Genomic DNA, 23,503 nt, shown 5'->3' on the forward strand with positions numbered 1-23,503 from the left:
GAAGCACTCTAGATTACACATCTTGTATCTAATTTTTATTTGATTTCCTCAAGTGACTCTTGGTAGTCTGTAGACTTGAGAGGACTAAGAGATTTTCTTCTCTCTTAGGGGTTGCTTGTAATCTTTCAAGATTAGTGGATTAAGTCCTTGTTGAAGGCGAAATCACCTTGGCCGGGTGGACTGGAGTAGCTTTGTGTTATAAGCGAACCAGTATAAAATCATTGTGTGATTTCATTTTGCAAAAGCGCTTATTTTTCAAACAATTCAAACCCCCCCTTTCTTGTTTTTCTCACCTTCATCTTCGTCAGGAAAATCATATTGCACTGACTGATAATCTTGAATCCGTTGGTGGGCCAAATGGTCAGCCAAGATACTACCTTTGATTGCTTTTTGAGACCGGTATTCGATATCATACTCAGATAATAACATCTTCCAACGGGAAATCCTCCCAGTTAAAGCAGGATTCACAAAAATATACTTGATTGGATCCATTTTGGATATCAACCAAGTAGTATGATTCAACATATATTGACGCATACGCTTAGCAGCCCAAGCAAATGCATAACAAGTCTTTTCAAGCATAGAATACCGAGTCTCATAGTCGGTGAACTTCTTACTGAGGTAGTAAATAGCATATTCTTTCTTTCCAGTTTCGTCTTGCTGACGTAGAACACAACCCATACTCTCATCAAACACAGTCAAATACATGATCAACGGTCTTCCTTCAACAGGCGGAGACAGAATCGGAGGCTCAAGCAGATATGCCTTGATATTGTCAAAAGCTTTCTGGAAATCCTCAATCCAATCACAAGACTGATCTTTCTGAAGAAGTTTGAATATAGGCGCACAGGTAGCAGTCATATGCGATATAAATCTTGAGATATAATTCAAGCGGCCAAGAAAACCTATGACTTGCTTCTTAGTTTTAGGCGCGGGCATCTCTTGTATTGCTTTGACCTTAGCAGGATCAACTTCAATACCCTTCTCACTAACAATAAAACCCAACAACTTGCCAGAGCGAACACCAAAAGTACATTTATTAGGATTCAAGCGGAGTTTGTACTTCCTCAAACGCTGGAATAGCTTCAACAAATGATCAACATGTTTTTCTTCATCACTGGATTTAGCAATCATATCATCAACATAAACTTCAATCTCTTTATGCATCATATCATGAAAAAGAGTGGTCATCGCTCTTTGGTATGTTGCACAAGCTTTCTTTAAACCGAAAGGCATCACTCTATAATAGAATGTTCCCTAGGGCATAATGAATGTGGTCTTCTCCATATCTTCGGGTGCCATTTTGATCTGATTGTAACCGGAAAATCCGTCCATAAACAAAAATACTTTGAATTTAGCTGTATTGTCTACCAACATATCAATGTGTGGCAGAGGAAAATCATCTTTCAGACTAGCTTTGTTCAAATCTCTATAATCGACACACATGCAGAGTTTTTTGTCCTTCTTCGGAACAGGCACAATATTGGTCACCCACTTCGTATACTCAGCGGTAATAAGGAAACCATCACCAATTTGTTTCTGCACTTCCTCTTTGATCTTTACTGCCATATCAGGATGAGTCCTCCTCAACTTCTGCTTGACTGACGGGCATTATGGCTTCAACGGCAATCTATGCTACACAATATCAGAATCCAAACCACGCATGTCTTGATAGTACCAAGCAAACACATCTGAATATTCTCGAAGAAGATCAATCAACCCCTTCCTAACCTCTAGACACAGTTGAGACCCAATCTTGACTTCCTTCATCATCTTCGGAACCCAAGTTGACTAACTCAATATGCTCCTCAAATGGATGAATGGCTTTTTCCTCGTGCTCAAGTAGACGAGATAATTCATCACACACTTCTTAATCACTTTCTTCCTCAGCCTCAAACAGAGGGAATTCAAAGTTTGGAGAAGGAGTAGGATCATTGTATCCAATGGGTTTAGAAACCAACCTGCACAATGATTTGATATTTTGATTTTAGAGAAGTGAATTGTGACCAAATATTATGCAGATAGACAATTTATTATTTATTTATTTATGTTTCATGTGATTACCATTTTCAGAAAAGCAGAGTGTAAAAATAAAAACATCATAGATGTGGATGAATAGAATTGCATTTTATTGATGATAAAATTTGAAAACGCCCAACAATGTTCACTTCTCCCTTAGGCATAGGAGAAGGATTTTCTCAAAATAATGAAAACACGAATTACTTAGAGTGATGGACAAATAACAAAAACATCAACAGCAACCCAATTGTTTCAATCCTTTCCATGCGTCACAAAATTGGCACATTCTTCATCTTCATCACCCTCGATTACAGCAGTTGAGTGTTGTTCATTACCATGGACGAACCCTCCGCTACAAAAACTCGGTTGCATATCTTCAGTTTTGACATTGAACGACCCTCGCTGAAATCCCAATCTGGCTCTATTCTTGTTCTCGATGACCTCTACCATACGGCCCCACTAATCTAAACTACCATCTTCAATAATTTTATGCGCATCTTTGAAAGGGGACATGAGTTCCCCATTTTTCTTCACTTCAGCAATATATAGAGCTTGGAATGGAGTTCTAACCTCCTCTTCAGCTTCCACATATGAAAAAGATGGCAGATGGCTTACCAACAACGCTTTCTCTCCACCCACATTGACAACCTTGCCATTCTTCAGAAATTTCAATTTTTGGTGCAGAGTAGATGTCACAGCTCCAGCCTCATGGATCCACAGCCTTCCCAACAAGCAGCTATAAGCCAGGTGGACATCCATTACTTGAAAAGTAATCTGAAAATCACTCGGACCTATCTTTACTGGAAGGTCCACTTCTCCTATAACAGTCTTGTGAGAAGCATCAAAAGCTTTGACGATTACACCACTATACCTCATCGGGGCGCCCTGATAGGATAACCTTGACAGAGTTGACTTGGGGAGTACATTCAAAGAAGAATTGATATCAACCAACACATTTGACAATGCATCCTCCTTACAGTTCATCGATATATGCAGTGCTAGATTGTGATTTCTTCCTTCCTCAAAAAGTTCTTCATCACAAAAGTTCAAGTTGTTGCAGGAAGTGATATTAGCCACAATGTGGTCAAATTGATCCACAGTTACATCGTGTTCCACACAGGCTTGCTCCAATACTCTTTGCAATACTTCTCTGTGCGCTTTAGAATTCATGAGCAGAGACAATACTGAAATTTTCAAAGGAGTTTGGAGCAACTGCTCCACCATATTAAATTTGCTTTTCTTAATTAATCTCAACATTTCATCGTCATCATTAGGCTATAGCTTGCTGGATTTACCATACTGACACATTGGAGCACTAACTGGGTTTACTACATGTACACCAACCTTTTTACCAACCGACACATCCTCCACTACTTCTTTCGGAAAGACTGGACCAAATACTCGACCGCTACAGGTCACCTTCGCAATATCGACAATGTTCACAATAGAATTGGTCGTAGGCAACGGAACTTCCTGACCATTTTCTACCATGGTAGCATTATACTGATATGGAATAGCTCTATTGGATGCATACGAGACGGAGCCCGCTACCCGTATCACTAACGTTGAAACTGATCTATTGACGATGTTGTTGCTGTTGCTGTCAAATTGGATGACTACCCGCTCAAGGGTCTTAAACACTGGTACTATTACATTGACATCATCTATATCCCTCGACTGTTGAATCTGGATTACATTCTCATCCATCAACTTCTGGCTATCTCTCTTGACGATCAAACACCCACGGGGATTCACACTGCAAATTGAATAACCATCATGGTCGTGCTCACAATCACTGATGGTACACAGGATCATATGCATCTCCACCAAGGACCTACGAATACGTCGTACATCGAAGACTCGGAAGCTTCCTAGACAACCATCTACCATATTAACAGAGGAATTACCATGAGCGGGCAATGGGTTGGATTTTATTTTTGGCGCACTGTCCTCAAACGACACCATCCCACTTTTTACAAGCTTATGGATCTCATACTTCAACGGGCAACAGTTTTCAATATCATGGCCGAGAGCTCCTTGATGAAAGGCACAACGGAATTCAGGCTTATACCACCATGGAAGTGGTTCTGGAATTTAAGGAGGATTTCTTGGCTGAAGGAGGTTCTTGAGAACCAAAGATGGATAAAGTTCGGCGTATGACATATGAATAAGGTCAAAAAAGACCTTCTTTCTCTCGAAGTTTGGTTGTTGATTATTGTTGTTATTGTTGTAGTTGTTTGTTCTTTGTTAAGGCTATTGTTGACGTTGTTGTTAAACTGACATTGATTTATTGTTTGAAAATACTGGAATAACTGATGAAACTTGGTGATGATGCTGACGCGGTTGTGGATTTCTTTTGACATGAGGCCTCCTTTGCCTCCCTACTGAAACTGCATTGATTTCACCTTCCTTCTTTTTGGAAAAACTACTTCCATATTTCTTGCTTGATGACACCTCTTCTTTAGACAAACGTCCCTCTTGGACTCCTTCTTCTAATCCCATGCCCATGTTTACCATTTTGGTAAAGTCACTGGGGGCACTAGAAATCATGCGTTCATAATAAAACAAACTCAGGGTCTTAAGGAAAATCTTGGTCATCTCTTTCTCTTCCAACAAAGGATTAATCTAAGTGGCAAGCTCTCTCCACCTCTAGGCATACTCTTTGAATGTCTCTTTGTCCTTCTGAGATATAGACCTTAGTTGGTCTCTATCAGGCGCCTTGTCCACGTTGTACTTATACTGTTTCACAAAAGCTTCACCCAAATTGTTAAGTGTGGGAACACTTCAATATCTAGCCCCATGTACCACCTCAAAGCGGCACCAGTCAGATTGTCTTGGAAGTAGTGAATCAATAATTGATCATTATCAGTTTGCATTGACATTTTCCTGGCATACATGACAAGGTGGCTAAGCGGACAAGTATTTCCCTTATACTTTTCAAAGTTAGGGACTTTGAACTTCATTGGGATCTTGACATTTAATACTAAGCAAAGTTCAGTAGCACTCTTACCGAACAAGTCCTTTCCTCTCAACATCTTCAATTCCTTTCGCAGCTCAAGGAACTGATCCTTCATCTCGTCCATCTTCTCATAAACATCCGGACCCTCAGATGGCTCGAAATGGTAGATAGTGTCCTCAACACGAGGCAGGGTATGAACAACTAGAGGAGGCGCAAACATGACCGGGATAGATGCCGACATAGAAGCAAATGTGGGTGCAACCCATTCAGGCATAAAATTCGGTGGCATCCCCCACGGGAATCCATCAGGCATAGTCAGACCAGATTGAGTAGCGGCCACAGGTATAGTCGAGGTAGCAACCTCGAAGATGATAGTCCTCTGAGGAGGAGGAGTTGCGGGAGTTGGAGAAGACTGGTTCTACGCGACAAGAACAGACCCCATAGCAATCTCATCCTTCAGTTCTCGGTTCTCTTTCTCTAAGTGCTCCATGATTCTGGGTTGATTGGCACGAGTGTTGTATCGGTGAGTCAGCTTGGCTAAAGCATAGAAGAATAACCGATAAGACATCTGGCGGAAGAAAACCTGTTATGCAAATGATGCATGAAATTCAATGTTTTGTTCGATTTTATTTTCAAGGAACATACTATTTTATTTGTAAATATATAATAATAATAGTAACAATTTGATTGACCATAAATATCTCTTTTATTCATAAAATTTGGAAGGATTACACTGAGTATAATTTCAGAAACCAAAATACAAATACAAGAGAAAAGGAAACTAATCATCCTAAGGATCCCCTAACAACAGTCTCAGATGATCTGGCAGAAGGTGCATACTTCCTTCGGATGCGTCGAATCTCGGACTCAAAGGATGTCTTCATCTGAGCCTTCTCGAGGACAAGCTGATCAACAATCTTCTTCCAAGCACCAGAAGGCTGAGGCATACTAGAGTAAGATGGACCATCTGGCTCTCTCTGTCTCTTCACTGCTTGGTCTTCAAGAAGTTCAATAAGCGCATATTTGTCCTTAGACTCAGGCTGCAACTCCTCATGCTTTCGGCTCAAAGCATGGAACCGCTCTTCCCACATATCCTTCTCTTGCTTCATCTTGGCGAGTGCGTCTTCCAACTCCTCTACATCTTGGTTAGGGAGAGTTAATGGCTCAGCCACAACCATAGACATAGGTTTCTCACAAGCATAAGGCATCTTCAACTCCAAAGCTCTCTTCTTCAACCAAATAGTTTAAGCCTCCAAAGCTACACAGTTGCACGGACCAAGCTCAAATGTTAGGGATATTTACCCTCTTAATAGAAAAGACCTTCTAACTGAGTGTTATTAGGTTTGTCTCTCAAGGGGAACCCAAGTTGACGACGAGCCAAAGCATGATTGTAGTTGATTCCTCCTTGTGTACCAATGAGAGGCACATTAGAGAATTCACCACAACTATCAATAATATCCAATCTACTCAATGAAAAATCATACCAAACAATATCATCATTAGTGAGGGACATAAGTCTCTGAGACCATCGTAGACATTGTTTATTTTCCACAAAAGCAGGTGTCTGAGGCAAGTGCGAAATAAACCACTTGTACAGAAGAGGAACACAACACACAATACTTCCACCACCTTTAGAATTCCTTAGATGAAAAGATAAGTACACATCCCCCAACAAATTAGGCACATGATTCCCAATCAAGAAAAATTCTAATGGCGTTAACATCAACAAAACCGTCAATGTTAGGGAAGAAAGCCAAACCATAGATGAGCAACACAAATATGTCTTCGAAAGCATCCACACTACTAGCTTGAGCAAAAGCAGTAGCTTTCCCAATAAGGAACTCAGAAGTCAACCCAAATATTCCTCCTTTCTTCGCCCAATGAGCCTCAATCTTAGACTTCTTCAGATGAAGAGCTTCAGCTATAATATGAGATCTGGGAATCTCCTCCAATCCACTAAAGGGCAACTTGTCAAAAACAGGTATTCCCAAGATATGGACATACTCCTATAACATAGGCATAAGATGATATTCGGTAAAAGTGAAGCAACGGCAGAGAGGATCATAAAACTGAACCAACACACTCAAGAGTCCTTCAACCACATCGGCAGATAATACAGATAGAAGCGTCACATGATGTTTCTTGAAGTCCAAGGGATCTAATACAAAAGATGATAGCTTCCATGGTCTAAAAATATTTGCAAATAAAACCTCAGTTCATTGAAGTTACTTTTCGTGTGATGATTATGATGCGCATGAATGCATGAATGCAACAATCACAAACAAGGGATCACACATAAGGAAAACACAAAGGTCAAGGGATGAATCAAGTCATTGTCAAGATCAATCATCCATTTTGGTGGATTATGGTTTTCACCTTATCAACACCCAAGTTCCATTGATTTTGACAAAACTTGATTAGATCATGTTCTAAAAAGTTCCCAGAGTCTTAATTCCATCTATCAGATATTATAGGTTTGGATGACTGACTCCTCGACCCATAATATTCTCAAGAGAAACTCGTCTGAGTGTAGTATCGCGTAACAACTGTTATCAAGTCTACACTTGAACAGTCTCTGCACTACGTCATAAATAGGCCAAGTTGGGTTAAATTTTCTACGGTCCTCAGCTTTTCGGACCCCAAATCAGAGAAAGTAATGCCTAACCACAAATAACTTGTGTGACATTCATAACTCCAAAAGGGTTTCCACTGAGCAGATGGATCTCAAGCATACTTGTTAAGGACTACTACACATAAGTCGAACATGACTATACCATCCTCCTATCTTAATTACACTCAAGTTCGGGTTAGAACTTATCTCACCACTTAGAGCTCACCAAGCACAACCAGCATATTATATCATACAAATAAAAATACAAACATCAAATATACAATTATATACACATAAAAAAAGTAGGCTAAACCCACTGAAGACTACTCCCCAGTAGAGTCGCCACTTAATTTCGGTAGCGATAAATTCATGACCCTTAAGCTATGGATAAACTTAACGTCAATAAAACCAGAGTCACCATCGCGCTTTTATTGTTTCCAAAGGAAGAGGGAAAAGTATGCACAAAAACCAAAGATAAGAAGTTTCAAATCAAAACTAATAAAATGCCAGAGATTACAGGTAAGGGGTTGGTTACACAAAGGGAAGGTGTTTGCACCCAAAGTGTCCTAGGTACTCCTAGGGAGCCCTTTTTTATGTGTGTATGTGTTTTTGGTATAAAAGATGTTTGCAATAAATAGAGTGTGGGGATGAGAAAAGAATTCATTAATTATATTTTTGTGTTTGACCAGACCTTCAGACTTGCCCCTACGTACCAACATAAAAATGAAGGATCAAAACCTCGTAGTTCGTGGTATCAATTTCAAAGTGAGTGAATTGCTTTTAACAAAAATTTAGATTTGAAAGAGGCACAAAGGACTTAAAAGAGTTTAAATGAGTGTTAGTTCTTTTTGTCTTTTTAAATTTTAAGTCAATATGATTAAGTTCATTTACAAGTTTGATTAAGAAAAGAGTGTAAAAATACAATGGCATAAGGCCAAAGTTTCTAATTTGCAATAAGTTCTAAGTTTAGAATTCACAAGCAAAGAAGATTTTGAAAAGGGGGAGAGATTTGAAATTTAAGAAATAGGAGGAGATGAAGAGACTATCCTAAGAAAAAATTTAAAAGTTAAGAGTTGAAAATATCTTACAAATGGGATGCAATCCAATAGACAAGAATGTCATATAGAAACTCACTTTTCCTTTGGACTTTAAATTAGGAAATATCAATAAGCAAGTAGAAAAATGAAGAGCAAGGCATCAAATAAAGATGACCACATCCAAGCTGGAAACTTCATAGTCTTCTTCATAATCTTCCCATGTATCAGATGACATACTCCTTGAATGGCTTAGAACAATGCATTAGACACGGATTCAAAGTAACATTTGCATAAAGACCATGTAGCAGATGAACTCAAGTGGATCCTAATACTTGCATTAGATGGAAGCTCAAATCACAATAACTTGGTCTCAGAAAAGTTGACATTGGCCAAGTCCTTTTGCATAGGGAATGTTGCCTAATTCTAAGTCCACAACTCAGATCAAATCCAACAGTCCACACAAACATTTTTTTAGGGTTTTTGTTGTTTATTAGGTATTTTAAGGTCTTAAGACCACAAACAAAAATAAGATACACGAACAAATATATACAATCACAATATATGGCTCAAGTGAGCAAAGTGAAAATGGCATAATCATAAACAAGTTAAATGATATGTAAAATGGCAAATGAAAAGGTAAAGGACTTGAATTTAAATTGCATAAAGTAAATGACTTGAAATTAAAAACAATAATAATAAAAGTTAGTCAAATGTTAGTTGATTAGATGTTAGTGAAGTTTTGCTTTTCCATTAATTAAGTCATTCTTTGGAGAACACTCAACCCTCTATTCACAAGCATGGATCGTTGAACCAAGACATCTTCCAAAGGAAGGAAAAAGGCCAGGTTTCCACACAATACCATGAAAGGGGAGATACTTACAATCTCACTTACTAGAATGCTATGCCTTTGGGTCACAATTTAGCGCTATGTTAAGAAATCATAATTGGATTTATATAGAAGTCACAACTATCTGAGGTCGGGCAATATAAATCTTGGTGTTAATGCATGTTAGAGATATGATATAATGAACCATACTCCTAAAACATACCACACACAAAAAAGAAAATGATCAAAGGATGAACCTAATCTCATCCATACTTGTATTGGTTCATCTAACATGAAGTTATTGATGAACCAATTAGCCTTAGGATATTGAGACTTCATTGGTCAATAAAAGGGATGGGATAGAATGGGATTGAAGATGAAGGGGGGGGGGGGGGGGGGAGATGAGACAAACACAAATTGGTCATGGGAGGAATTTTATCAAATTAAAATCATTCATTCATTTTGGGAGATGAAATGTACATTTTATCAATCACCTAAATCCAATGATTTTAATCCAACAAAAGTCAAATCTACCTTGACTAAGGCCCAAACACATAGTCAAACTTCACAAATCAATAAAAATGGCTCAACATAATTTCTACGCAATTAATCAATTAAAAATCAAATTAAAATGCATTTAAATTAAATTATGTTTGATCAAAAACCTAAAACCTCTTCAAAACACCAAATAAATGGCCAAGACATTTATCCTAGGTCAAACAAGGTCAAAGGACCTTAGACAAAAAAAAATCATTATTTTTAAAAAGTCAGAAGTATTTTTAAATAATTAAAAATATACACAAAAACAATTAAGTCATGAAAAATATTAAAATTAATCCAAAAAATAATTTTAATTTAGAAAATGAAAGAGGAAAATATTTTAAATTTTTTGTTGAAAGTCCCATATTTTTTGGATTAAAAATGAAATTGATATGAATTAATTAAAAATAAGGGATTAAATGAAATAATCAGAAATTCAAGAAAAGGAGAGCCATCTGATCTCCCTCATTAATTGAGGTGGTAATTAATTTGGATGGATGGGATTGGAAGCTATGGACCAGATCAGATGGTTGAAACCTTGCCAACACACCACCGGAGCCCTAACTTCGGTTATCTTCTCCGGTGAGGACCACCGGACTAGTCCAAGATCAACTCAAAGGAAAATGAAAAATGAATACACTAATTTGAAGGAAAAATGCTCAGGAGCACGAATCTGGCCTCAATTTTGTCCAATTCCAATTATATGAAAAGATATAGGGATTTGAATTTTGAGGATCATGAACTGAGTTGCTTCGATTTGACCTAAAAGTAACTCAATCTTCTTGCCTACATTGATAAGAATTTAGACAACCAAAAATCAACAAGAATGGTGAAGAATTGAGGGAGAATCGAAGAGATGAAACTTCTGAAAAATCACCTTCAATGGAGCTTCAGATTAACACAATCTTGCTTTCAATTATGCTTGGCCTTGCCTCAAATGCTTGCTGGAAATGAAATGGATCAAAGAAAGGGATGGACTCTTGGAGTTTCAATCACAAAACAGATGGAGAATTGAAACTCGACTTTCAAAGAAAACCTTCAAGTTTATCCTTCAATGGTGAGGGTTTGAGGTTGCAAGTTCAAAGCTTGGGCATGAGGTCCTTAATTCTGAGCAATGAGGGTCTTATTAATAGGCCATGAGATTGATTTTTGCGCACTTCCAAATTTGGCAAAATTTTGAAATTCTCCTTTGCATGGTTGCATGGGCGTATGCTAGGCCCATGAGATGATGTGATCTGATCCATAATTGAATGTACACCATGCTGAAATCATGTTAGAAGTCCATGCAAATGTGTGTGAAAAATGGAAGTTGAAATTATCCAAATGGTCCTTTAACTTACACCCATGCGCAAGTCCTTCATATTTTGGCCAAATGAGATTATCTTAGACTTTTTGGAAAGGTGAGATCAAGGGGAACAACTTTCATGTTGAATACATTTTCATTTGAAACTTGGATCCTGATGAATTTTGAGATGGAAATTTGGGAAATCAAACATATTTGAAAATTTTCTAAGTCCCAAGTCAAATGTTCACTTCTTCCACCTTGAATAACTTTTCATATGTACTTCAAATGAGGAAGGTTTATTCATCAAAGTTGTAGCTATTTCAAACTTCTTCAATTTGGTCACAACTTTGGCCTCATTTGGATTTGGCATGAAGGAGTTATGCATTTTAGATGTTGAGGAAAATCACCTGTTCAATGGTACTGGCCCAAAATGACCTATAATGTTTCCTCTTGGCACAAGCATTTGCAAGTTGAATTTGAACTTCCTACAAACATCAAAGTTGAAGTATACATCTTCAATTTGATCATTAAATTTGAATGTATTCCATATCATAAAAAATGAGCAAGTTATGGTCTTGGGAAGTTGACCTCAAAACTAGGATTCAGACAAAATGACCTATAATATTTCACCATAAAAAATGTCTTTCCAAGAAAAACTAGATCTTGATTCCAACATGAAATTTGTTTGTAATGTCATTTTGAGTGACTTTTTCTTTGGAATCATTTTAATATGACAAAAATTGTACTACCTCCGTTTTTTATTATAAGTCGCTTTGGGAAAATATTTTGTACCACAATATAAGTCGTTTTATAATATCAATGAGTCATTAATGTTATTTTTCCTATTATACCCTTAAATATTTATTATTCTCTTTTCTTTCAATTATATCAATTTATCTTTCCAATATAATTAATGAAGGACAACTTTGTAAAATCCTTCATAATTTATCTTTTTATACCACAATTATTACATTTCTTAATACATGTGAAAAGTCAAAAACGACTTATAATAAAAAACGGAGGGAGTAGGAGATAGGGTCTAGGGAACCCCAGTTTTGACCAGTTGACTTTCTCTGATCAACCACCATGAACCAACTTGCTAGCTTGACATTCTCTTGACTTTTTGGACTCATGTAGGATCATATATGCATAAGAGAATGTAATGTGGAGTATCCCTTTAAATATTTGATCAATTTTTGAAGAAACTTGTTGAAGAAGTCACACAAGATACCTAGATGAATTAGGGTTTCCAAGGCAATCAAACTCCAAACTCTTGATGATTTCTTGATCAAAATAACATGTGAAGATCATGGGAATCCATATATGATGATTAGAGTCAATGTGAACCATTTCTTGATTGTTCTCCTTGCATTGAGGGTTTTAAACCCTAGATATGAGCTTAAGAGAACATAGGTGAACACACACACTACCTACAAAAGCAACAAACTATACATTGACATATTTTTGGTATTTTGGTTAGTAAAATAATGAAAAACAAAGTATGATACAATCAAAAGTGCTTGGTGAACTCTCCCAATGAAACCCAATGAATGAGGAATAAGGAGGATGCCTAGGTGTGACCCCAATGCCAATGCATATGATGAGATAGCATGAGGGATCTTAGTGTCAAAATTGAGGTCTTACACAGGGTAGTCTTCAGTTAGTTTGAACTTGCATCCAAATTTCAAAAGGAGAATATCCCATCAAGTGATCAATCATATCATATCCCTTCCAAGAGGATAGAATAAAAAATTCAAATGGTTATCTTCACCAATAAAAGGAGTGAGATAGTCACGACCCATGCAATTAATCAAGAAATCAGTATCACATGATTTGCCACAATACAAAAAGAAAAGATGAAATAAAAATAAAAAAGAAAACGAAGAGCTTACTAAGTCAAAATCTTGAAAACAAGATTGACTTAAGCAAAATTAGGGCATCCCGGTAGGCTGCAGACCCAAAGGATCAGCCTAGGCAAAAATAAGGGTTAACAAAACAAAAGAATCAGAGGATCAATATTAAAACCCTCAACAAAAGAAAATTTATGTGACTGCAAACAAAAGCAGAAGGTGAGTGGTTATCAAGGAAGCTTACACAATGTGAATATTGAAAAAATTCATGATATCACATAGCTCATAACTCATCAAGAGACAGTTAATCTGGGATAACCACGTCGAGATTCGACAAATCTCTCTAAATCAGCCGGATAGGGGCAAGATTACTTCAAAGCTCATATTGGGGCAGGCCACCCCAAGAGCATGAGAAGTCAATCACTCCCAAGATGGTTAATCAAGAGAATACAGTTTCAAGACATTGAGGCAAGCCAGTTTGAGAACCTCAGCTGATAAGACCACTTCACAACTGGTAACTAGGGCAGTTGGTGCAAATATTCCGTATATTGGGCAGAGGCAAGCTACACAGGTACAAGCCCTCTCCATGTTTTAGACATAATCCTGAAGTGTTACAAGAGCTATTGAGCTTGAAGTAGGTGTCGGAAAATCATGTTGTATGACTATTATCCTGGCCCAAAATTTCCACCGCCCTCTATACGGGCATATGGCTTAACCGTTGAATAAATCATTATCATGCATAAATCACATTGTTTCACTCATGTATAGCATTCATAAAACATAACACGAAACCGTGCAAACAAGAGAAACCAAAAATATAGTTTTATTGACTAACCCAAAGCCCAACCTTTGCTTGGCAAACCATAAAATTCTCATTACATTACATCCATTCTCAACGGGAAATTTTTTGGTTGCGTTAATATTTAATCCTTTTCTACCTCGAATACCCAAAAAGCTAGCGTAATTCAACCATTAAGGTTCAAGAAGATTAAATAGGGGCAACTGTTATACCCCAAAATGTGTCCTCCACTTTTTTTTTCATCTTCCCATCCAACCATTTGACTTGGGGATCAGTTACAAACATTAACAACTCATTCATATGCATCATGCATTCCATTAGTGGAACATCATAGATTCAAAACTCCTGGCTTGTGGAGTTAGGGCTTGCATATGGAATAACTTCAAAAGTGTGACTTGAACCTTCATCAAAGCATAAGGGATGTAAAACCCTAATAATTTGATGGTGGAGGTATGAACTCTACAAGGTGTTATCTAAGCAATCTTCAGGAGTCTTCAAAACCCTAATTCTTGATGATATGATGATGGGATCTCTTGGAGCTTCTCTGGGCCTTTCCTAGGCCATAAAAACCCTTATGAGGGCTCATACATTGGAAGACTTGTTGGTGAAGCATCTGGTTTGATTCAAAAGGCTTGATTGGGGAAGTATGCATCATGAAAACCCTAATCAAGGAGGACATGGTCTTGATGGACTTTGTGGCTTACATATCCATCTGGTGACATCCAAACCCCTAATTTCATCCATTTTTCACCCATTGATTGATTGGTACCACCTTGATCCTTGTCCCCCGTAACTTTTGGTTTTGGCTCAAGCCTATGGTTCCATAGCTTCCATGCTTGGCCCCACCCTTATCTTTTCACCTGATCATTTCAAGCACATGGCCCAATCTTATTTTTTTTCATATGATCATTGGCCTTGAATCTAATCCATATTAGTCTCAATGTATTGTTGTTTTATCCATGGATTGTTGGTGCATTCAAGACATTGTTTATTGAAACCACTAAAATCTATTGTATTACAATCCAAATGGTGGTCATGTCTATTGATTCATGGTTAATGTTTCATTCAAGCCTTATCCTTATTTCATCAAGCCATGGCTTTGTTCATAAATAAAGTTCGATGGCGACTCTGTTGTATGTTCGAGCGTGTGATACATTTAGGTATATTTCCGCTAGCATCACTAACACACTAACACTCATCAAAACTTGAATTCATTTTAATCCTAACATCACCAACCTTCCATAACAGTCCCATTTAACACTTCGATGAAAGTTCCAACTAACAATCTAACAACTCATTAACACCATTAACTTCATAACCAACTCCTTCTTGAGAACACTTAACACTGACTACTGCCCTAACCTCTAACCGTCGCTCTCTAGAAAAGCAACCGAAACGGTTGGAAGATTCACCTATATAAATTTATCACTCTCTTCAATATAGGGTTTCAATAACCAACTAAAGAGGTTGAATCATCAAAAAATCACTCATTACAAATTCAATTTTGTTTCTCTCAATTCCTCTTCTCCAATTCCTCTCCCTACACTAAATCCCTATCACCATTGGAGCAAGATTCGCCTTAAAGCTTATCACCAATTGACCTAAACCTCCCACATTCTACATTACTCCCACACTCACACAATCAACATCAACAACAACAATTCACTTCAGAATTTTTAACAGCTAGTTTTTGAAGAGAAGAAGTTCATAGCAGAAGTAGAAGATTAAAGGTTAAATGTATCATACCTCTGTTTTCTTCATCTTTATCACCTTCAAATTTCAGGAAATTCTCCGTCTTACATATGTATATATATATATATATATATATATATATATATATATATATATATATATATATATATATATATATATATTAGTTTTATAATAAATGGAAAGGAGAAAATAGTTTGAAAAAAACCTTCTTTTTAAATATGCACCTTGCTTTTCACGTGGCAGAATCATATGTGTCATACCCCAATTTTGACTCTGAATTATCGAATCGATACATTTATCATATCTTTCACATCATCTACATAGCATGACATGTATTTCATTTTGCATAATGCCTAAAATGTCAGTCAGAATAAATTTATGGATTTATAGACAGATTGGTTGAATTGATTCTCAAATGTACATGAAGTTAGTGGGTTAAAAATTTTGAATTCGAGCTTGCAGACGTTAGTATTATTGATATACGGTTCGTGTAGTTTAACCTGACGTGCTCATTTATTTCTTCAACTTCTTTTTCGGTCGCATTTTGATCAACCTGAACTTTTTAACCGGACATTTTTTGTTTCAAAATTTGATCAAAACTTGTATGTTTTTCAGAAGTTTATTTCACACCGATAATTTTGGTACATTTAATTTAATTTTTTGACCATTTTCGCGCTCGATTTTTATTCATTTTGAGTCATTTTATTTTTATTTTTTTGTCAAAATATTTAAGTTAATTAAATAGAATTAGTTGTAGTCTCATTTCTATTTTATTCTATTTATTTTGATATGTTTGATTTTATTGATTTTAATTAGTTTTTACTTTATTTTACATTAAAAACATAGAAAATGTATTGTTGCCTTTCTTTAAAAATAAAGTAGAAAACCCTAATTGGCCCATGTATAAATGTTGATGAAGTTGAGACCAATAGATTAATCAGCAACAAGAGAAACAATGCCACTTGTCTCTTTCTTAATTCCATGCATTGAAATCCTCTCATTTTTTACTATCAGTCACTCCCATATCCATATACCCTCTTTCTTTTCTCTGAGGCAAAGAACAAAAAATGGAATAACTTTCTTCTTCTTAAGTATGCTCCTTTTTTTTACAAAGAAGAGAAGCCTGATACTCTCTCTATCAACTCAAATTAAAGAGCTAGAATCTAAAGCAAATTAACACCATGCTCTCATAAGATTCGCCACCTTCATCACTTCCATATAACAACGCTAACTTATCTTCCATCTTTAACTCATACCTCATAATCCATCATACTCCCATTTCAACTAAAATAACTCCTCTCACATACTACCTACTTGTACGCACATCAAAGGGTTTTCCTCTCTCAACTTGCCATTCCAATATTCCATCATAGATACACCTTTAAACACACTTTATCCCCATGAACCACCATTATGATCTCTATCATACCTCTTCATCTCCATCAAAAAACCAAAAACCACCTAACAAGATTTTCCTAACACCTTTCTCTCAACGCCATACGTTGTTGTTTCGTCACCGCAAACCTTCATCTAACCACCAGAACAAACCGCCTTCCAAAGTGTTGAAATATTAAACTTGATTTGGGCCTAACCTTATTATTTAATTTTTGGGCTTAGTTTATTTTGGGTAATGTTTCTAGAAAAGTCTTGTATTATTTGGAGTGTATAGATATTTTTTAGGATTGTAATATTTTCTAGAATACTCTTTGAATGTCTAGAGTTGAGAACTCTCTAGAATTAATGTGTCTAGAGTTCTTCTTAGAGTACTATAAATAGAGATGTAATCCTACACTTTTGTATCAAGAAAAAAATACAAAGTTCACTCTTCCATAAATAATTCTCCTACCTATCAAGTTTCTATTCAAGCCTCTAATATTCCCACACATTTTCCCTGAACACAAAAAGGGTTTATTTCCAACAAAGTGGTATCATAGCTTCAAGGTCCTCAAAAATTGGCAAATGGAGGTTTCCCTTTCAAAATGTCGATGGTCACAAAGAACAACTATGACAATTGGAGTATCAAGATGAAGGTGCTACTAGGAGCTCAAGATGTGTGGGATATCATTGAGAAAGGCTTCAAGGAGCAAGATGAAGCCTCGCTAAGCCAAGGTGTAAGGGAGACATTAAAGGAGTCAAGAAAGAGAGACAAGAAAGTTCTCTTCCTCATTTATCAATCGGTGGATGAAGATACATTTGAGAAGATCTCCAATGCAACAACAGCCAAAGAAGCATGGGACAAACTTCAAACTTGCAACAAAGGAATGGAACAGGTGAAAAAGATTCGTCTTCAAACTGTTAGAGGTGATTTTGAATGTTTATTTATGGAAGAGTCCGAGTCAATTTCTAATTATTTTTCTCGAGTATTGGCCGTAGTCAATCAACTTAAAAGAAATGGTGAAGATGTTGATGAGGTGAAAGTCATGGAGAAAATACTTCACACTTTAAATCTATGTTTTGACTTCATTATTACCAACATTGAAGAAAACGGGGATTTAATGACCATGACTATTGAGCAACTCATGGGTTCCTTACAAGCATACAAAGAAAAACAAAATAGAAAAATTAAACTAAAGGAGGATATGGAGAAACTACTACAACTCAACGTAAAGAAAAAAAATTATGCGAATTACAAGAGCCAAAGAGGACGAGGTTGTGGCCAAGATCCTGGGCATGGACAAGGACATAGACGAGAAGGAAGAGACGGTTATAACAAATACTCTAACAATGGAGAAAGAAGTTGGAATCCACAAGCAACAAGAGGTCGTGGAAGAGGAAATTCATGGTCGAGGTGTGACAAATCACAAATCAAGTGCTTCAACAGCAACAAGATCGGTCACTATGCATCTGAGTGTAGATTCTCGAAGAAGGTTGTGTAGAAAGCTAACTTTGTAGAAGAAAAAGGCAAAGAAGAAGAAACTTTGTTGCTCGTGTTCCAAAACGAAGTTGAAGAGAAAAGAAACAAATGGTACCTCGACATTGGCATAAGCAATCACATGTGCGGCAATCGAAGCATGTTCGTAGAAATCAATGAAGCGAAAACTGGCAATGTCTCATTTGGAGATTACTCAAAGATACCGGTCAAAGGAAACGGTAAAATTCTTATACGCTTGATGAATGAGAGTCATTAATTCATATCCAATATCTACTATGTTCCTAACATGAAGAATAACATTTTGAGCTTGGGACAATTATTAGAGAAAAGTCATGACATCCACTTGAAAGAACATAGTCTTTTATTAAGAGATTGTAGACATAACTTGATTGCTTAGGTGCATATGTTAAAGAATAGAATGTTCCTCTTGAACATTCAAATTGATGTTGCAAAGTGTCTCAAGACTTGCTATACTGGCTCTTCGTGGCTATGGCATCTACGATTCAGACATCTCAACTTCGACAGTCTAAAATGTTTATCAAAGAAGGAGATGGTGAGAGGCTTGCCTAGTATAAACCACCCAGACCAACTATGTGAAGGATTTCTAGTTGGGAAGCAATTTCAGAAAAGCTTTCCAAAGGAATCAACGTCAAGAGCGACAAAACCGCTTGAGCTCATACACACCGATGTCTGTGGACCAATCAATCCAAACTCTTTTGGTAAGAGTAAATACTTTCTCCTCTTTATTGATTATTATTCTAGAAAAACATGAGTTTATTTCTTGAAGGAAAATTCAGAAGTGTTCGAAAACTTTAAGAAGTTCAAAGCCCTTGTGGAGAAAGAAAGTGGTCTTTCCATTAAGGCCATGAGATCTGACTGAGGAGGAGAGTTCATTTCAAATGAGTTCCACAAATATTGTGAAGACCATGGAATCCGCTGCCCACTAACAGTGCCAAGATCACCTCAATAAAATGGAGTAGCAGAGAGAAAGAACCGGACCATACTTAACATGGTGCGAAGCATGCTTAAGAGGAAGAAGATGCCGAAAGAGTTTTGGGCCGAAATAGTGGTATGTGCGGTTTATCTAACAAACCGTTCCCCAACAAGAAGCGTGCATGAGAAGACACCACAAGAAGCATGGAGTGGAAGGAAGCCTAGAATCTCTCACCTCAAAGTGTTTGGAAGCATTGCCTATACCCGTGTTCCAAATGAAAGGAGAACAAAGCTCGATGATAAAAGTGAGAAGTATGTATTCGTGGGTTACGACTCAAGCTCCAAAGGGTACAAGATCTATAATCCAAATAGTGGAAAGATCATCATAAGCCGTGACGTGGAGTTAGAAGAAGAAGATTGTTGGGATTGGAGTCTTCAAGAATACATGTACGATTTTCTTCCTTACTTTGAAGAAGACGAAATGGAACAACCAATGATAAAGGAACATATTACACCACCAGCCTCACCGAAACCAAGGTTAGATGAAACAAGCTCAAGTGAGAGGACACCACGACTAAGGAGTATTGAAGAGCTTTATGAGGTAACCGAAAATAGAAACGACATTGACCTCTTTTGTCTTTTGGGTGATTGCGAGTCTTTAAGCTATCAAGAAGCAGTTGAAAACGTAAAATAGAGAGAGGCCATGGAAGAAGAAATCAATTCAATCACGAAGAATGATACATGCGAACTTACTACACTTCCACGAGGACATAAAGAAATTGGAATAAGATGGGTGTACAAGGTGAAGTTGAAGTATGTATTGTCTCAAGATCAATCTCCCAACATTTTCACCAAGCCACTCAAGTTGGAAATTTTCGTGAAGCTAAGGAATATGCTTGGAGTCACAAATCAAGTTGGAAACTTTCGTGAAGCTAAGGAATATGCTTGAAATATTAAACTTGATTTGGGTTTAACCTCTTAGTTTAGTTTGGGTAATGTTTCTAGAAAAGTCTTGTAATATTTGGAGTGTCTAGATATTTCTTAGGATTGTAATATTTTCTAGAATACTCTTTAAATATCTAGAGTTGAGAACTCTCTAGAATTAGTGTGTTTAGAGTTCTCCTTAGAGTACTATAAATAGAGATATCATCTTACACTTTTGTATCAAGCAAAAATACAAAGTTCTCTCTTCCATAAATAATTCTCCTACCTATCGAGTTTCTACTCAAGCCTCTAATATTCCCCCACACTTTCCCCGAAAACAAAAAGGGTTTATTTCCAACACAAAACTCACAAACATCACCAAAAACACCATAAAAAATACACTCACGGTTTGTAAATTCGGCACAAACATAACTTCCCCCTCTTTGTTTTCTAATCCATCAGCCTACGATAACCAAACAGAAACAAAACGCAGGCACCTACATCACAAACATAATCACATAATACCACATTTTCTTTCTTCACAAAAGAACCCCTCATCTTGCATTAATATCCCTCTCATTGAAAAAGGGAAAATAAGGAAATGTTTCTTCTACTGAAAAAAACTCATAAGCTAAAACCCATTCTCAAACCAACTTTCTTTTTTCCTCTTCCCTTCATCTCCAACAACTTGTATCCAACACCGACAACCGCCTGTGTCCAACACCGACAACCGCAAAAACACCAACCAAACCTCAACCTTTCAACCACTTTGTACTCAACAACATCACCAAGATCCGTCGTACAAAGCATCACGACAACCACTCAACTTCTCACTCCCACCACCAATGTTTTTGTCGCTGGAGAAAGAATCGTTATGCCACCGAGCAACAACAACACGTGCCAAGCTGTTATTCGCCACCTTCTCCATGACGCCAGCCGTTGGTCCAGCCGCCACCATTTCCGTAATTACTTCCTCTTTGATTTTCAGTTCAATTTATTGTTGTTGGTGTAAGAGATCTTGAGTCTTTTTTTGTTGCGCTTGAAACGTGAGAGAAGAGGATACTCTTTTTTCAGTGATTTATTTCAACATGAGAGAGTAAAAAGAGACTGAGGGATATGAGTTTGCTAACTTTGTTCTTTTCCTGGAAAAGCATCGCAAGGTAGAGGAGAGGAAAGTACATTTATTCTTCTCCCTGCTTTGTTTTCTGAAAGCGATTTTTGAGAAAGAAAAGGGAGAATTTTGGTTTGGGTTTTTTCTCTTTCGATGCCACGTGTCGAATAGTCAGTGGTAGGTTTTTAAATTTTTTACAAAAAAATTATCTCCTTCTTATCTGAATGTAGTGCCAAACTCCCCCACTTTCGTTTTATTTCTTTTTTTGTGTGTTATTTTGTTTTTAATTTATTTATTTATTGCTATTATTGTAGTAATTAGGTTTTAGTGTCTTATGGGTTAGACCCAAGTCAGCTTGATATTTGCACCTTGGCCTAATCATTTCTACACTCCCCTTTTATTATTTATTTATTTTTTATTTTATTTATTTTATTTTATTTATTTTTCTTAATTAATCATCTTATCTAGATTAATAATTATTTGATTTTTAAAAAAATATTCATTTGCGTAGTTGATTAATTATCTTTTAATTGTTAAATGTATTTCTTGATTATTTATTTAGTCGTTTGCAATGTTTTTCGTTGATTAATTAGGAAACTTCGCGATCCATGTTCATACATTGGCGCATGTAAATAATCAAAATCAATTTCACACTAACTTCAGTAACATTTCATTTAACCCCACTAACATTTCACTATTGACAAAATAACTTCAAACTATTTTCAAAACCATTTTTAATTTCAATTTGAAACCATTTCTGAAATCATTTATACAAGTTAAACCTCGATCAAATATCAAGTGACTTTTTTTAAATCAAGTGTAATATCAAAACTTTTTCTAAACAACCACAAAAGAAGAGGAATGTTGAAATCTAGCATTCTAACAGAACCTTCAAATGATCGATCTTGAGGCACACGTTTTGGATTAGCCGTTCATTCTTTCTTTCGCTCCTAAAACACTTAATAAACATGGACTAAAAAGGATCGTTGGGATCTAGCATTCTGATGTAACCCTTGAACAATTGATTGTGAGACACACATCTTATTCCTATCAAGCGTTCGTTGTCCATCAAACGATTTTCTTAATTATTTGAATGAAAAATGACCATTGAAATCTAGCATTCTGGTGGAACTCCAAATGACTGATCCTGAGGCTTATGTCTCATTCTCATCGAGCATTCATCATTCACTTAAAATACATTCAACCAATCAAACTCTTTTCTCGCCGTCGTGCAATTAATCTTAAAAATCTTTTCAAAATTGAAAGACATTTTGTCTCGAGATGATGCAAAGCATTGTTTCATCCACATCCGTTGAGTTGAGATACGTGACGTTTTCCCATGAACGTTGATATGTAAAATCCATTCAATGTGATGTAAATGCCCGCTCCTAACCTGATTTGGGTAAAATAAAGTTTTCTGTCGATTGCGACAAAATAGCTTTTACTAAAATCGACCAGCAAACAAATATTTTCTACTCATAACTACGTATGCCTTGAGTTCTCTATTGCACCAGGAGATACGTAAGAGCATGACCCGCAATCTCGTCAGGCACAATAATAAAAAACTTTTGGCGACCCCTTTCTTTTTGTCTTTACATTTTTAATAACTCGAAGAAAAAAATATATAAGTTGGCATTCAAATCGCAAGTTAAACTAAAAAGTTTCTGTTGAGTACAACGGATGTGAGGGATGCTAATACCTCCCCCTTGCGTAATCGACTCCTGAACTTAAATATGATTGCGACGACCATGTTCCTAAGGTTTTATCGATATTTTCTCATTCCTTCTTTGGAATAAAGAAAGCTCGGCGGCAACTATGTTCGAACATTTTTTCCGCGAGCGTGCGATGAGCTTTGTGAAGGATTGTGTTTTTCGAGATACGATAGATGGCGACTATGCTATGGAAAAGAATGCTCCATGCAAGAGAGAGTCAAGCCTAATTTAGTTAACTTTGTGATGAATGTTGACTTGTCTTATTTGTTCTCTTTATCTTTGCTTTGTTTATTGTACATATATGGTTACTTG

At 36.7% G+C, this 23,503-nt stretch overlaps 1 protein-coding gene across 1 annotated transcript; it reads left to right on the plus strand.

Moving 5' to 3' along the window:
* Positions 1-17,618: 17,618 nt before the first annotated feature.
* Positions 17,619-18,515, plus strand: LOC127081888 (uncharacterized). The gene has a single exon (XM_051022115.1). It carries the CDS (start codon positions 17,619-17,621, stop codon positions 18,513-18,515), a length of 897 nt encoding a protein of 298 aa, XP_050878072.1.
* The last annotated feature ends 4,988 nt before the right edge of the window (positions 18,516-23,503 follow it).

Source organism: Lathyrus oleraceus, chromosome 5 (assembly GCF_024323335.1).
Source record: "Lathyrus oleraceus cultivar Zhongwan6 chromosome 5, CAAS_Psat_ZW6_1.0, whole genome shotgun sequence".
Taxonomy (NCBI): domain Eukaryota; kingdom Viridiplantae; phylum Streptophyta; class Magnoliopsida; order Fabales; family Fabaceae; genus Lathyrus; species Lathyrus oleraceus.

Bases quoted from the DNA above. Each gene is read 5' to 3' on its own strand.
- LOC127081888 (XM_051022115.1), top strand. From the start codon at position 17,619: ATGTCGATGGTCACAAAGAACAACTATGACAATTGGAGTATCAAGATG.